The sequence below is a fragment of the Zingiber officinale genome, chromosome 8A (assembly GCF_018446385.1).
Source record: "Zingiber officinale cultivar Zhangliang chromosome 8A, Zo_v1.1, whole genome shotgun sequence".
Lineage (NCBI taxonomy): Eukaryota > Viridiplantae > Streptophyta > Magnoliopsida > Zingiberales > Zingiberaceae > Zingiber > Zingiber officinale.
The window spans coordinates 32514651-32526255 of NC_056000.1; the positions used below are offsets into that span (position 1 = coordinate 32514651).

General features: G+C 40.6%; 2 protein-coding genes across 2 annotated transcripts; both read right to left on the minus strand.

Moving 5' to 3' along the window:
- Nucleotides 1–203: 203 nt before the first annotated feature.
- Nucleotides 204–936, minus strand: LOC122008343 (histone H4). The gene has a single exon (XM_042564055.1). It carries the CDS (start codon nucleotides 755–757, stop codon nucleotides 446–448), a length of 312 nt encoding a protein of 103 aa, XP_042419989.1. The 5' UTR covers nucleotides 758–936; the 3' UTR covers nucleotides 204–445.
- Nucleotides 937–1404: 468 nt separating this feature from the next.
- On the minus strand, nucleotides 1405–8218 carry LOC122008344 (kinesin-like protein KIN-5A). The gene is made up of 23 exons (XM_042564057.1): nucleotides 8081–8218; nucleotides 7561–7740; nucleotides 7336–7465; nucleotides 7084–7242; nucleotides 6524–6997; nucleotides 6254–6351; nucleotides 6013–6169; nucleotides 5866–5935; nucleotides 5334–5410; nucleotides 5171–5224; nucleotides 5010–5090; nucleotides 4829–4940; nucleotides 4348–4434; nucleotides 4048–4223; nucleotides 3742–3903; nucleotides 3568–3675; nucleotides 3339–3497; nucleotides 3150–3233; nucleotides 2372–2577; nucleotides 2190–2291; nucleotides 1992–2101; nucleotides 1767–1918; nucleotides 1405–1690 (listed from the first exon to the last, which is right to left on the minus strand). The coding sequence occupies exons 2-23, from the start codon at nucleotides 7728–7730 to the stop codon at nucleotides 1478–1480; spliced, it is 3141 nt and encodes a 1046-aa protein (XP_042419991.1). The 5' UTR covers nucleotides 7731–7740; nucleotides 8081–8218; the 3' UTR covers nucleotides 1405–1477.
- Nucleotides 8219–11605: the final 3387 nt, after the last annotated feature.

The following is an 11605-nucleotide window of genomic DNA, read 5'->3' on the forward strand; positions in this document are numbered from 1 at the left end:
AGCCCACCATTGGGCCTGCTCCAAAAGGCCCAATAGGCTTTCTGGTAAACCCTTGGGCACAGCGGAGGTTTACCAGGAGAAGCTTGAATTTAACGGCGGCAGATGATTCATTCAAATTTCGTTAATCCGGCACTAAATTGAGTAGTAAATAAATTAATCAAACGCAAAAACCGATGAACCAAAACCAAGAAATATCAAATGGGAATTGACCAGCAAAATCATCGCATATCAAGCGAATTGCAGAAGGAAACATGAATAAGAGATAATAAAACTCAAATCCAGGATACAGAATGCGATGGGAACAATCGCGAACTATGGTTTCATGAACAGGATTAAATGTTGCAGATCAATAGGTACAAACGAAGCTTCGAGCAAATCTAGATCTCCTCGCTTTGCAAACGATTGGATCCAATTGAAGGCAAGAGTTTAATGGAGTAAGCAGGATCTAACCGCCGAAGCCGTAGAGGGTCCTTCCCTGCCTCTTGAGGGCGTAGACGACGTCCATGGCGGTGACGGTCTTCCTCCGCGCGTGCTCGGTGTAGGTCACGGCGTCGCGGATGACGTTCTCGAGGAAGATCTTGAGGACGCCGCGGGTCTCCTCGTAGATGAGGCCGCTGATCCTCTTCACGCCGCCCCTCCTCGCGAGACGCCGTATCGCCGGCTTGGTGATTCCCTGGATGTTGTCGCGGAGGACCTTGCGGTGGCGCTTCGCCCCGCCCTTGCCCAAGCCCTTGCCGCCCTTCCCTCGTCCAGACATGGCTCAGATTCGAGCGCGATCGAAGGGCTTCTGAAGCGAAACCGAACGCGATCGGATCAACAGATGATCGATCGAAAGAGCAAAAACTTCGCGAAGAATTGAACCTATCGATCGAAGCACGACGAGAGTTCCGATCTGGCCTCGGAGTCGGTGATCGAAGTGGGAAGCGATGAGATCGATCTGGAGGGAGGGGTTATTTATAACGGTGGGGAGAGGCGCGATCTTCGGAACGGAGTACGGACTCAGAGGTGATTGGACTGTTGATGTTTATGTTGCAAAAGGTTGGAACCGTCAACCCAGCGGCCCCCTCACCTCGGCCCCACAAATATGAGAGGGAGTAAATCACGGTGAATACGGGCCCGGCTATGACATGGTGGTCTCAGGTGTTTAGCACGGACAGATATTGATGTTATCACATTTGCTGCCGCAGACCCTCGACCTCTCGACCCATGTTACAAGAATCCATGTCATAATCGGCTGATCCCGCCCATGGGGGCAACTGTTGATGTTTATGAATGGACGGCTGATGATGAGTTAAGCGACTCCCACGGATAGTTGAGGTGGCAATTTTAGTTAGATATTTTTCAACTTGTGAAAAATATGAAAAGACACCTCCTTTTCTTCGAGGACAACAATACAATCAAAAATTGAATTAAACTTCTATGTAATATATAATCTACGAACCACATTCCTGCTCAACGAACTCTAAATCAATTGGCCTTAGTTGATAGCGATTAGAGGAATCCTAGAGTCTCTCAACAATTGAGACTCACATGACCCGGCGTAGTTTTTCGCATCGCCATTTGCTTGCCTAGAAGTGGGTGTTGAGTTCAATAGCTCTTCAAAAGCCGGGGTACGTAGATCCTCGATCGACGCAGCACTCGGCAGATTGATCGGCCGACACTTCGGGGTGGAACAAGATGGTGCGTCCATCTGATCAATTTGTTGTACAAGTCAGTTAATGATCACTGAGGTCAAGTAATTGTATCAAGTGCTCATGCCAAGTTACCATATATTCTTCTTCGAGACATTTCCTTGCGTCGTCTGTTATCTCGACGATCTTGTGGTAGTGACCACTCTTCAATTCTCTCAGCTCTCTGCGGCACGGGACGAGCATCGAATCAAAGTTGGCACATGCTACTTGGTCGAGTTTGAATGAACCTGTTGGATGAAGTAATGTTGGTTACTGATTCTTACAATGATAGTAAAGGGGCAGTGCAGGGGTAGATGTTACAATCAATGGAGGATAGAAGATCCTGGTTTGAGGCATCAACATCTTCGAGTGTCGATGAGACAACAGACGACAGCTTAGCACACTGAAGGTGGTTAGCATCCAATCCATTCCTGTACAAGTTTATAACAAACCCATAGTCGGAGAAGTTTCACAAACAAGAGAATAGAAATTCATGGTTACTACATATCAGTGCTAAACCTGATAATTGAATCCATTGATGATACATGTCCTGTACCAAGTTTCATCAGAGAATTTTGAGCATCTCTCCACTGCTGTGCAGCCATTTTAGTATTTTCCTTGCTGCAAACAATTACAAGGACAAAGAAAGAGTTACGCGCATTAGAACGGTTCATAATTGTCTAACTTCCGTCAAGACTTACCAAATTTTGAAACCTTCTTCAAGGCCATTTCTGCCACTTCCTACTGATGCAATATCCTCGAGGTAGTTGTTCTCAGTTTCTTCCATGTATGTTCTCCACTGTTCTTTAACAGAACAGGTGAACTGATGAGTTGTCGACATTTCGTTTTGTAGACTGCTTGTTCTCTCAACGGCAGTGGATCGGAGATTGTTAACAGCTGTTTGAACCTAAAGAAAGGGACCGATATCATACTTCTGCATGTATCTCAATTTCGGTAAGGAAGAATCTAGTAAATAATTACAAGGAAGAGACGAAATAGAAGATACTTCTTCATTTTTAATTCCTATGTCACTGATTGTCAACAATGATTGACTTCTTCATAAAATGAACGTGAAATATTCATTCTTCTAAGAAGAGCTCGAAGCAGTTCGTATGAAGCTTCCTCAAGGTCTCCAAGAGCACAATAGCAAGCATCAATATAAGTTTTACAAAAAAGGTTATCTATAGCCTCAAGCAGTCACCAAAGTGCTGTATGCTAAACTAAATTATGTTCTAGATATTTTTGGTTTTAATCAAAGTAATGCATACTTCTTGTCGAGGCAAAAAGATCTTGGTAACCTAAAATATTTCCCAGGGATAGAAATAACTTACTCCTCTAAAGCTGCAGCATTAGCATTGTGAAGGACATCGAGTATTTTAAGATATATGTGCAGGTTTGCGAAATTTAAAAAAAAAAAAAAAAAAAAAAAACATACAGAAGTGTGCATTTCATGTCTATCAAAAGAGTTCGATCATTTACCAACATCTTCTTCCTAGAACTTGAAGCGGCTAACATCTCTGCCACCTTTTCCAATAATTGTTCCTCTTCTCTAGCAGCACATTCCTACGTGAATAGGAAGCAATTAAGAACTTGGTACTGTTTGATCCTTTCTAAAAGAAATATGGCAAAAAGGAAATGAAATTGGTATTGTCGCTAACGTGGAGTCACCTCAAAGTTCTTCTCAAGATCATGCAGTTGCTGATTTTGTATAATTTGTGACTCTTCCACGAACATGGTTAGTTTAGATGCATGAATATCAAGGGATTCAAAAAAATCTGATGTTATCTTTGAAATTGACCTTGTCGACTCAATTGCTCTATCATGACCCTATACATTCAAAGAAACAAAAAATTATAATTGTTTAAAATTTCTCAAATGCCTTTCAATAGCCACCTACCTCACGTTGCCGCTGAGCAAAGGTAGCTAACTTGTCCTCTTGGTTCAACAAAGATAGCTGAAGTTGATTTAGAAGTTGATCAGCCTCCAAAGCTATTCTTCTGAAGCACTGCATAAACCATGTGTCTATACATCAAGATAAAGTGATAGATTACTTAGAAAACAATTTACTTACATCTTCAAGAGCTGAAGAATACAGAAACACTTGGTAATTCAGTATACTAAGTGTGTCTCCCGAATTATTGCCAAGTTCGCCAGCTAAATCATTCAACACTCTGAACCCTGAATGATACATATTTTTGAGGCTGTCAACATGCAATCTAAGATCATTTGTGGCCTGTGTATCAAACAAGTTAGTAGTAAGACCCTGCTGGCTAATGTAATTAATCTATAGGGATGATCTAGCAACTAGGTCCCTGGGAGGACATATATTAGAAACTACCAAGAACAAATGAAATGGAAAAAAAATCAGAAGATAAACCTTTGCTTTTGTAGACACAAAGGATTGCATGTTTTCTTCCATTTCTTTCAGTTGATTCTCCTGTTCCATCACTGAAGCTGAGACAGTTGTATGCAAGGTGTCTAGTTGTTGGGTTAACATGTACCGGAAGTTTTGGACAAGTATTCTGTTCCCTTCCTCTATTTTATCTTTTCTCTCTGTATGCCAAATGAAAAAAATTACGTTATTACTGGTTGAGACTACATCCTACCGAGGAAAAGAAATAGCCTAATGAATGACAATAAAAAAAGAACATGAAAAGGAAAATAGGAAGGTACAAACCTATTTTTGAGAACAAGCCTGAAACATCAGCAGCTGCATTTTGTAGCTCGGATCTCAGATCATACGCACGATTGACAAGCGCCTCCTCTGATTTTAATATTCCTCGAAGGCATTCGACAATAAGTGAAAAACAATATAGTCTAAAAGCAATTGATCACTAAACTGGATAGGAAAAGTTTCCAGAATTGTAACAGTACTTAATTATAATGCAAGGTTCTGGTAGATGTTACACGATCCCATTAATTAAGAGCAATGGCATTTAGAATCATTACTAATTTTGGGGAACTTTAACTCTAAATTATAATGCAATATTTCATGTTAGGACATAAGAGAAATGGCAGTTAGAATTATTACTTCCTGTGAGGAATTCAAGTTTAAGAGTCTCATTAAACTGACATGAAAATCAGAGATATGAACAAAAAAACGTTGCCATACAATCAAGGTGCAAGACTCAAACTGTTAAAAGAAAGGTTTAATTCACCTGACTTGAGAAGATTGGATATAAAAAATTCCTTCTCTTTTATTATAGAGTTTGCTTGCCTACATCTTTCTTCCAAGCCCAAATAAAGTTGCTCAGTGTTCACCAGTTTTTCCTGCACCAAATTTATAGGTATACACACTTTTCCAGTAGTAATTAAAGATGTGTGTCAACACTGTTTTACCTGAGTTTGTTCTAGTTTGTCACTAAAATCTTCACTAAGTATCTTTTGTGAATTGTAAAGTTCTTGAAGCCCACCTAATTGCTGGTCAAAACATTTAAATATCCAATTCACACCTCTATGGAAGAAATAGGGTACCACTGTTCTAAGTAGATCAGGTGCACCTTATCCTTTGAGTCCAGATCAACTTCCAATTTTTCTATTTTCTCAGTCATGGCCTGCATTGATGAATCAATTATTTAAATGGATTATGAAACAAAAGATGTAAAGACAAAAGAATGACTAAGATTAACAAGCAATAATCAAACTAAATACTTCCGAACTAACCTTCTTCTCAGCTTCTTCAATCAAGTACATATCACGTGGGATGTAGATGCCATTCTTCTCTCTTGCAGCAAATAACTCTGTCGTACATGACAGTGACAATAATTCCACAAATTTAAGTTAGGGAGAGCTAGTATATGCATTTATCTTACAAGCAAAATGCATTAAATGATCTAAAACAAGAAGCTTGCATGATGACCAGGATGCATAGTAAATTTCTTAAAGATGGATCTACGAGTTCATAATCACTATGACAATAAAATGATTAGCATCTCAAATAGATCCTTGGATACCTCAAGTGGTGCATGTCAATCAAATATGAAAAATAGACCATTGGATACCCTGATTTGTATAGCCATGGATTCAAGAGCTCATAAACTAGATGACAATGACCATGCTTAGCATCTCAAATAGAGCATTGAACACCTAAATTGTGTGTGCTCACCAAATATTAAATATCCAAGTTTCAAAGTTATATAATAGATTAGCAAGAAGAAATATCATAAAATATGTAAACAGATTCATAATTAAGCACCCTGTTTAAGGCGGTCAATATCTGCATATAAATCCTTGATCATAGCAGATTTCATCATCTTTTGGTTAACCTGTGATACAATAATTTAACATTTACTTGGTTTCTAAAAGATGAACAGCAAATGAGAAGCTGAAAATTGTTAATGACCTCAGGCTTGTTCTTGATATTCTTTGCACGGTGTGCATAATCCAAGGTGCTCAGTGTCTCTTCCAAACTGAGGATGGATGGTGATATAGTGGCAATAACACAAGTCTTAGTCTTTCCTCCCAAGGAGTCTCTAAGCAGCCTTGTCAATTTGCTGTCTCTGAAAGAAAATATACAAAGTTCAACTTACAAAGGACCATTAGAGGAAAGAAGAAAATGTGGCACAAACAGATTTAGATTATACCGATATGGAATATGGCCAGAATGCTCAACAAGAGTATTAATCACACGGCCAAGAGTGAGCAAACTTTTATTAATTTCCCCAGCTTCTCTTGCTCTTCCCTGTAATCGAAGATGTTCAGACAAGAAATATCAATATTGCATGAAGCTGTGAAAATTAATTGGAAAATGAGAGACACAAGAACTGAGATGGTTAGTGAACTTTTCTAGTGGAAATATCAATTAGCAAACAAAAAACTAGTCCTACTTGATTAAACATGAAGTGTTTACTCACATCTCTAGCACCAGATCGTGATATATTTTCTGAACCAGCAAGATCAACAAGATTAAGTTTGCCAGATTTAATCAGTTCTTCTCCATCAGGAGTAATCTCCTTGATGTGAATTGTAATGGAAAAAATGGAATGGGATCTGCTACTTTGTTTGTTGAGTAGAGTCTCTGCAGTACGCCTTTTTGCAGACCCCTTGTCCAAGATTCTGTAAATTTCATCAGCAGTATAGACTACCTCCTCCTCCAATCCTCTCACAAAAACACCACCCTTCCCATCCTCCATGAGAGCGATAGGCTTCTTATTCTTGTCGTCAGAGAATTTTGATTCGTCTGGGGCCAAAAGATCAGTTATCTCCTCATTGTACAGCTCAAGAAATGAGACCTTCATGCTATATTCAGCACATTGTGCCTCCAGTATTCCAAAAATTTGTTTCACAGCCCTTGGGATAACTCCAGCATCACTTGGAAACTCTCCATTCTACCATGTTTGCATAGTTTAGAGCTCAAAGAGAAGCGGAGTAGCAGCAATTCTTCATTTTGCATTAGTGAAGGGAAAAAACTTACCTTGACTTTTCTTCCCTCACCTTCCATTGTATAAGTCTTTCCTGTGCCTGTCTGCCCATATGCAAATATGGTGCAATTGTAGCCCTCTAGAACCTCATTTACTACAGGAGCTACAGCTTGGACAAACAAATCCTTTTGCTTCGAGGTTGGGCCGAAAACCTATATAATTTATATATATAGGTAGATTTTTCATGCATGGAGCTGACAAGAAAGCTATATACGCTAAATATTGAAGCCAGAGGTTTCAAAAACCTTGTCGAAGGTAAAGGTTCTGTCGATCAGCTTGTTAGCAACATTCTGAGCAGCTAAAACTTCTCTACGATGTTCATTGCAAGAAATGACCGCCTGGGGGCTCCCTCTCTTCTCGTCGTCACTTAATGGCCTGGAAATATTGCAATCAATACAGATAGATTAAGTAAAGCAAAATCTTAGAAAATCCAGGCAAAATCCCATCTTTTAGCCCCACTTGGTTCTCACCTGCATCTTAGGATCACTTGGACGTTGACCCCCCTCTCCCTATCGAACTTGCTGCTCGAGTTACCATTCCCATCCAACGACCGGAAATCTCTCCCGTGCTTCTCCGTGGACCTCGGAGTTTGTGAAGGCGACACCGGGACAAATCCCGATCTCCTTTGAGAGTTATCCATCTTCTACTACCTGGTACGTTTAATTCCAAATATTTAACAACTTTAACATCTCTGCAATTTTCAGTTACTGGATCTAATCTTAGTAAACTAGCGAAACAAAAAAGGCAGGATCCCAAATTGTCAGCTTCAATCGCAGAAACAAACCATTATATTATATGCTGCCGAAACGAAAAGCTAATATCTTTATAAAAAAAACTTTTGATTACAAAAAAAAAATCAAAGTTGCATCCAACTCGAACCAAAATTACATCCTCATTCAATATTATACCGAGACCGCGCCGGCACCCAAAAAGAAAACGCAACGTCGAGGAGCCGGATATAAAGATAGCGAGAACGAGTGAACGACGAACCACGAATATACTCGAACTGTGAGATTCTGGCACAAGATCACTTGGCTTCTGTGAGATTTCTCCGTCGAAAGAGGAATTTGGAGTGCGGAAGATGGATCGAGTCGCCGAGCAGTTCGACAAGGCGGAGATCACGACGACTTAAATAGCGCCAGAAAATTGACGGCGTTTAGTCAGTCGTGGCGACGACGAGTTTGTGTTTGAATTCAAACGGAATCCGTCACTTGCGCCGGCAGTCGACCGTTAGAAAACGGAGTAGACCCCCACTAGGTCACGACGATCTTACGTCATAAAATATTTTTAATTTTTTAAATAATAATAATAGAGCAAATAAATCGGCCCTCAAAAATAAAAATATTCCAAACCATCTTTAAAATGCTCAAAATTAGACGAGAATAAATTACAAAAATATATTAAAAGTTATTAAATAATTTTTCGATGAGCTGTTCTCAAATTTCTTGGCCCATGATTTATTAAGAACTCATCATTTTGACTTTTTATATATGATTATTTTTAATAAATTAGGGCAAAGTAAGAACGAGTAGATTTTTGAACGTTGAATAGATTTTTTTTCTTGCATTAGATTTGTTTAGTAGAATACTTTAAGGATTCGATTGTAATAATTAATTTAGAGAGGATTTAATGGAAATTAATCGCTCAATTGTGTTTGTTTAGTAATATTTTTAATTGAAATTATGGGGCTTTATTAAATATTAGATCCTAGACCCCAAGATTTGACACAATCTAAATATTTAATTGTTGGATTCTATTTGAAGATCTTGTTTAGATTTTTTTTTTCGAATTTTGTTTCCTTTCAATGACATTTGGAGTGTGGCAAATAAAAATGAAAAAAAAATCAGACTATTATTTTATTTTTCAAATAAAAATTAAAATTTTCATAACACTCAAATTAAACTAACATCTACTTATGTTTATGTTTAGTTAGTCATCTCCATTGGTTTGTCAATTAGTTAAAAGTATGTAAATTTATTATATTGAGATAGTGATTAATTTTTGATGCGTATGAAAAAAACTTTCTTCCATCGATTATAAGTTGATCTATGATTTATCTTCTTCCATATAATCTGGAAATGAATTGTAAGACCGTCCGTGATTTTCCTCCTCTGTGTTGGCCTTGGGACGGATTGGCGGGGGGCACTGGGGGCGAACGTATTCGCCTTGTTGCCACAATGAAAATGAATTGTAAGAGATGTTTAGGATGAACATAATCACTAATACGGTAATGAAGAAGGACCCCACTAAGACATAATGATCGACTGCATGGAAGTTAAAGTCAAGGATGGAGTCAACGCCGACCGAGTGGGCCAGTTATGGTCAAGCTGACGGCATGTCCAAGTGGAGAATAAGGCCAAAAGGATAACTCAAGGTATAGAAACAAACAGGCAATACATCCCTTGCCCACCGTCCCTACCGAGCGGGAGGTATGTCCGTTTGGATGAGAGGCAACCCTCTGACAGCAAGAAATCTAAGTAAAAGGGAGAGTGCTCGGTGCAGCACAGTCGAGTGAGTGTGTCCTTGTCGAGCAGCCATCGATTGGCCTATAGCTGGACCCACCCATATATCTCCTCATACTCTTTTAGAGATTTGTGGCACTGACAACAAACCAGGTTCCACAGGCTAAGCATACGGTAGAAGCTTCCAGACTATCACATTGGAGATATGCATGCTCATTTAAGAAAAGATGTCAAGGATATTTTTTTACTTGTCTTTTCATAAGACACTTGGGAAAGCATGCACTCTTTGAGATGCGTACACAAGTACTACAGTAATACTATAAAAAGGAGTTCCCATCTATAGTGAGAGGTATGCGTAACTTTATCATTCTACATGCTCTTTTGCTATAGTATTCTTACTCTTCTCTACATCACCAGAGACTGACTAGAGCGTCCGAGGGCTAATGCTGGGAACCCCCTCTCGCCCCGACGCTGACTCATTTGTATTGCAGGATCACTTGGAGTCTTTGCCACGCCAAACTTCTAACCTTATCCCCAACTTTCGGACAGAAACAAATTTGGCATTGTCTGTGGGAACTCTATCTGCATCCAAAATGAAAAGTGGAAGACATTGCACGACTCACTACCATGATGCTAACACAAGAGGACCTAGAGCTGTTGATACAAGTCCGAGTGGCAAAGATGGTGGAGCAGCAACAGACAGCAGTTGATTACTGAGTAAATGACCCTGCAGTCTCAAGGATGGGTCAGCAAGCTGATCCAATAGACCAAACGGAAAACCCAGCCATTCGCAAGCTAAATAACAGGCCGACTGACACCTTCGGAGAAGCACCAAATGCACCGATTCCTTACCACTGTGCATGATTTCACACACCATCAAAAGAGCAAGGTCGAGCAAAAACCCACAAAGTTCCTCGTCAGAGGATGCGCCCGTCTGGGACAGACGGAAAGGGAAAGCGCCCCGACTCAACGACTCCCTCGAGCAGATCAACCGGTAGTTCTCCTAGAAGATCCTGGATGATCAGCTACCGCGTCATTATAGACCACTGATGATCGAGGAATACACGGGGTCAACTAACCCCGAGAATCATCTGATCAAATTCAACAACATGGTCATGCTCCACTAATATATTGATGGAGTCAAATGTCGAGTATTCCTCACCACGCTCTTCGGATCGGTGCAGAGGTGGTTCAAATGACTGTCATCAGATCTATTCATAACTTTAAAGACTTCTGAATGACATTCCTTCAGCATTTTGTAAGCAACCGCTACTATTAGAAGACGAATGCCAACCTGTTTATTGTCAAGCAAAGACCCAAGGAAGTATTGCGGGTCTATATTAAGAGATTTAACCAAGTGATCATAGAGGTTTCATCAACCACTCCAGAAATCTTAGTGAGTTCTTTGTCACAAGGACTGGTGAATGGTGAATTCTTTTGGTCACTTATCAGAAAACCCCCAAGAGACTTGATCATCTGCTCAGACATGCCACTGAGTACATCAATGTCCCAGAGGCCCAAGCAACTTGGAAGAAAGAAGTGATCCCCGAGCCGGCCTTGGTCTAGGAGCATCGAGCGACCCACATGCACTAGCCGCCCAAGGAGCCCTGAGCGGGCCCCATGCAGCAACACCTAGAGCCTCGAACTCATGCGGTTCAGCATGTGGAGGTTAAGCGAACGAAGAACGCCAAGCCTAGACCATGGGTGCCACTCTTCTATTCCTATCATCGGTCACCAATGCTCAACACCAGAGATTGCTATCAGCTCAAACTAAAGTCATGCTGACCTACACCTTCAAGATTTCGTCGTCCGTCCATGACACCCGATCGTCGTCATCATAGCTGATCGAGAGGACAAAGAGAGGAAGGTCGGCCGGAAGAGGAGCATTACCGACAACAACCCCATAGAGAGAGTATGAGAGGTCTGCATGGGCATCTACCAAGCGATCACGCCCGTCGGCACAGGAAGAAGAGAACCAAAGTAACGCCGCTCGGGGGGGACATCGATATGATCGCGAGAGGTCCGACCGACAGTGATTCCAATAGGGCTCGGA

What these genes read in the sequence shown, in the direction of transcription:
- LOC122008343 (XM_042564055.1), bottom strand. Translation starts at nt 757, where the DNA reads ATGTCTGGACGAGGGAAGGGCGGCAAGGGCTTGGGCAAGGGCGGGGCG.
- LOC122008344 (XM_042564057.1), bottom strand. Translation starts at nt 7,730, where the DNA reads ATGGATAACTCTCAAAGGAGATCGGGATTTGTCCCGGTGTCGCCTTCA. An exon ending in CAAGTGATCCTAAGATGCAG is followed by an intron (nt 7,466 to 7,560) that starts GTGAGAACCAAG and finishes CAATATTTCCAG; the next exon opens with GCCATTAAGTGACGACGAGA. An exon ending in TCAATGGATTCAATTATCAG is followed by an intron (nt 2,102 to 2,189) that starts GTTTAGCACTGA and finishes AAACTTGTACAG; the next exon opens with GAATGGATTGGATGCTAACC.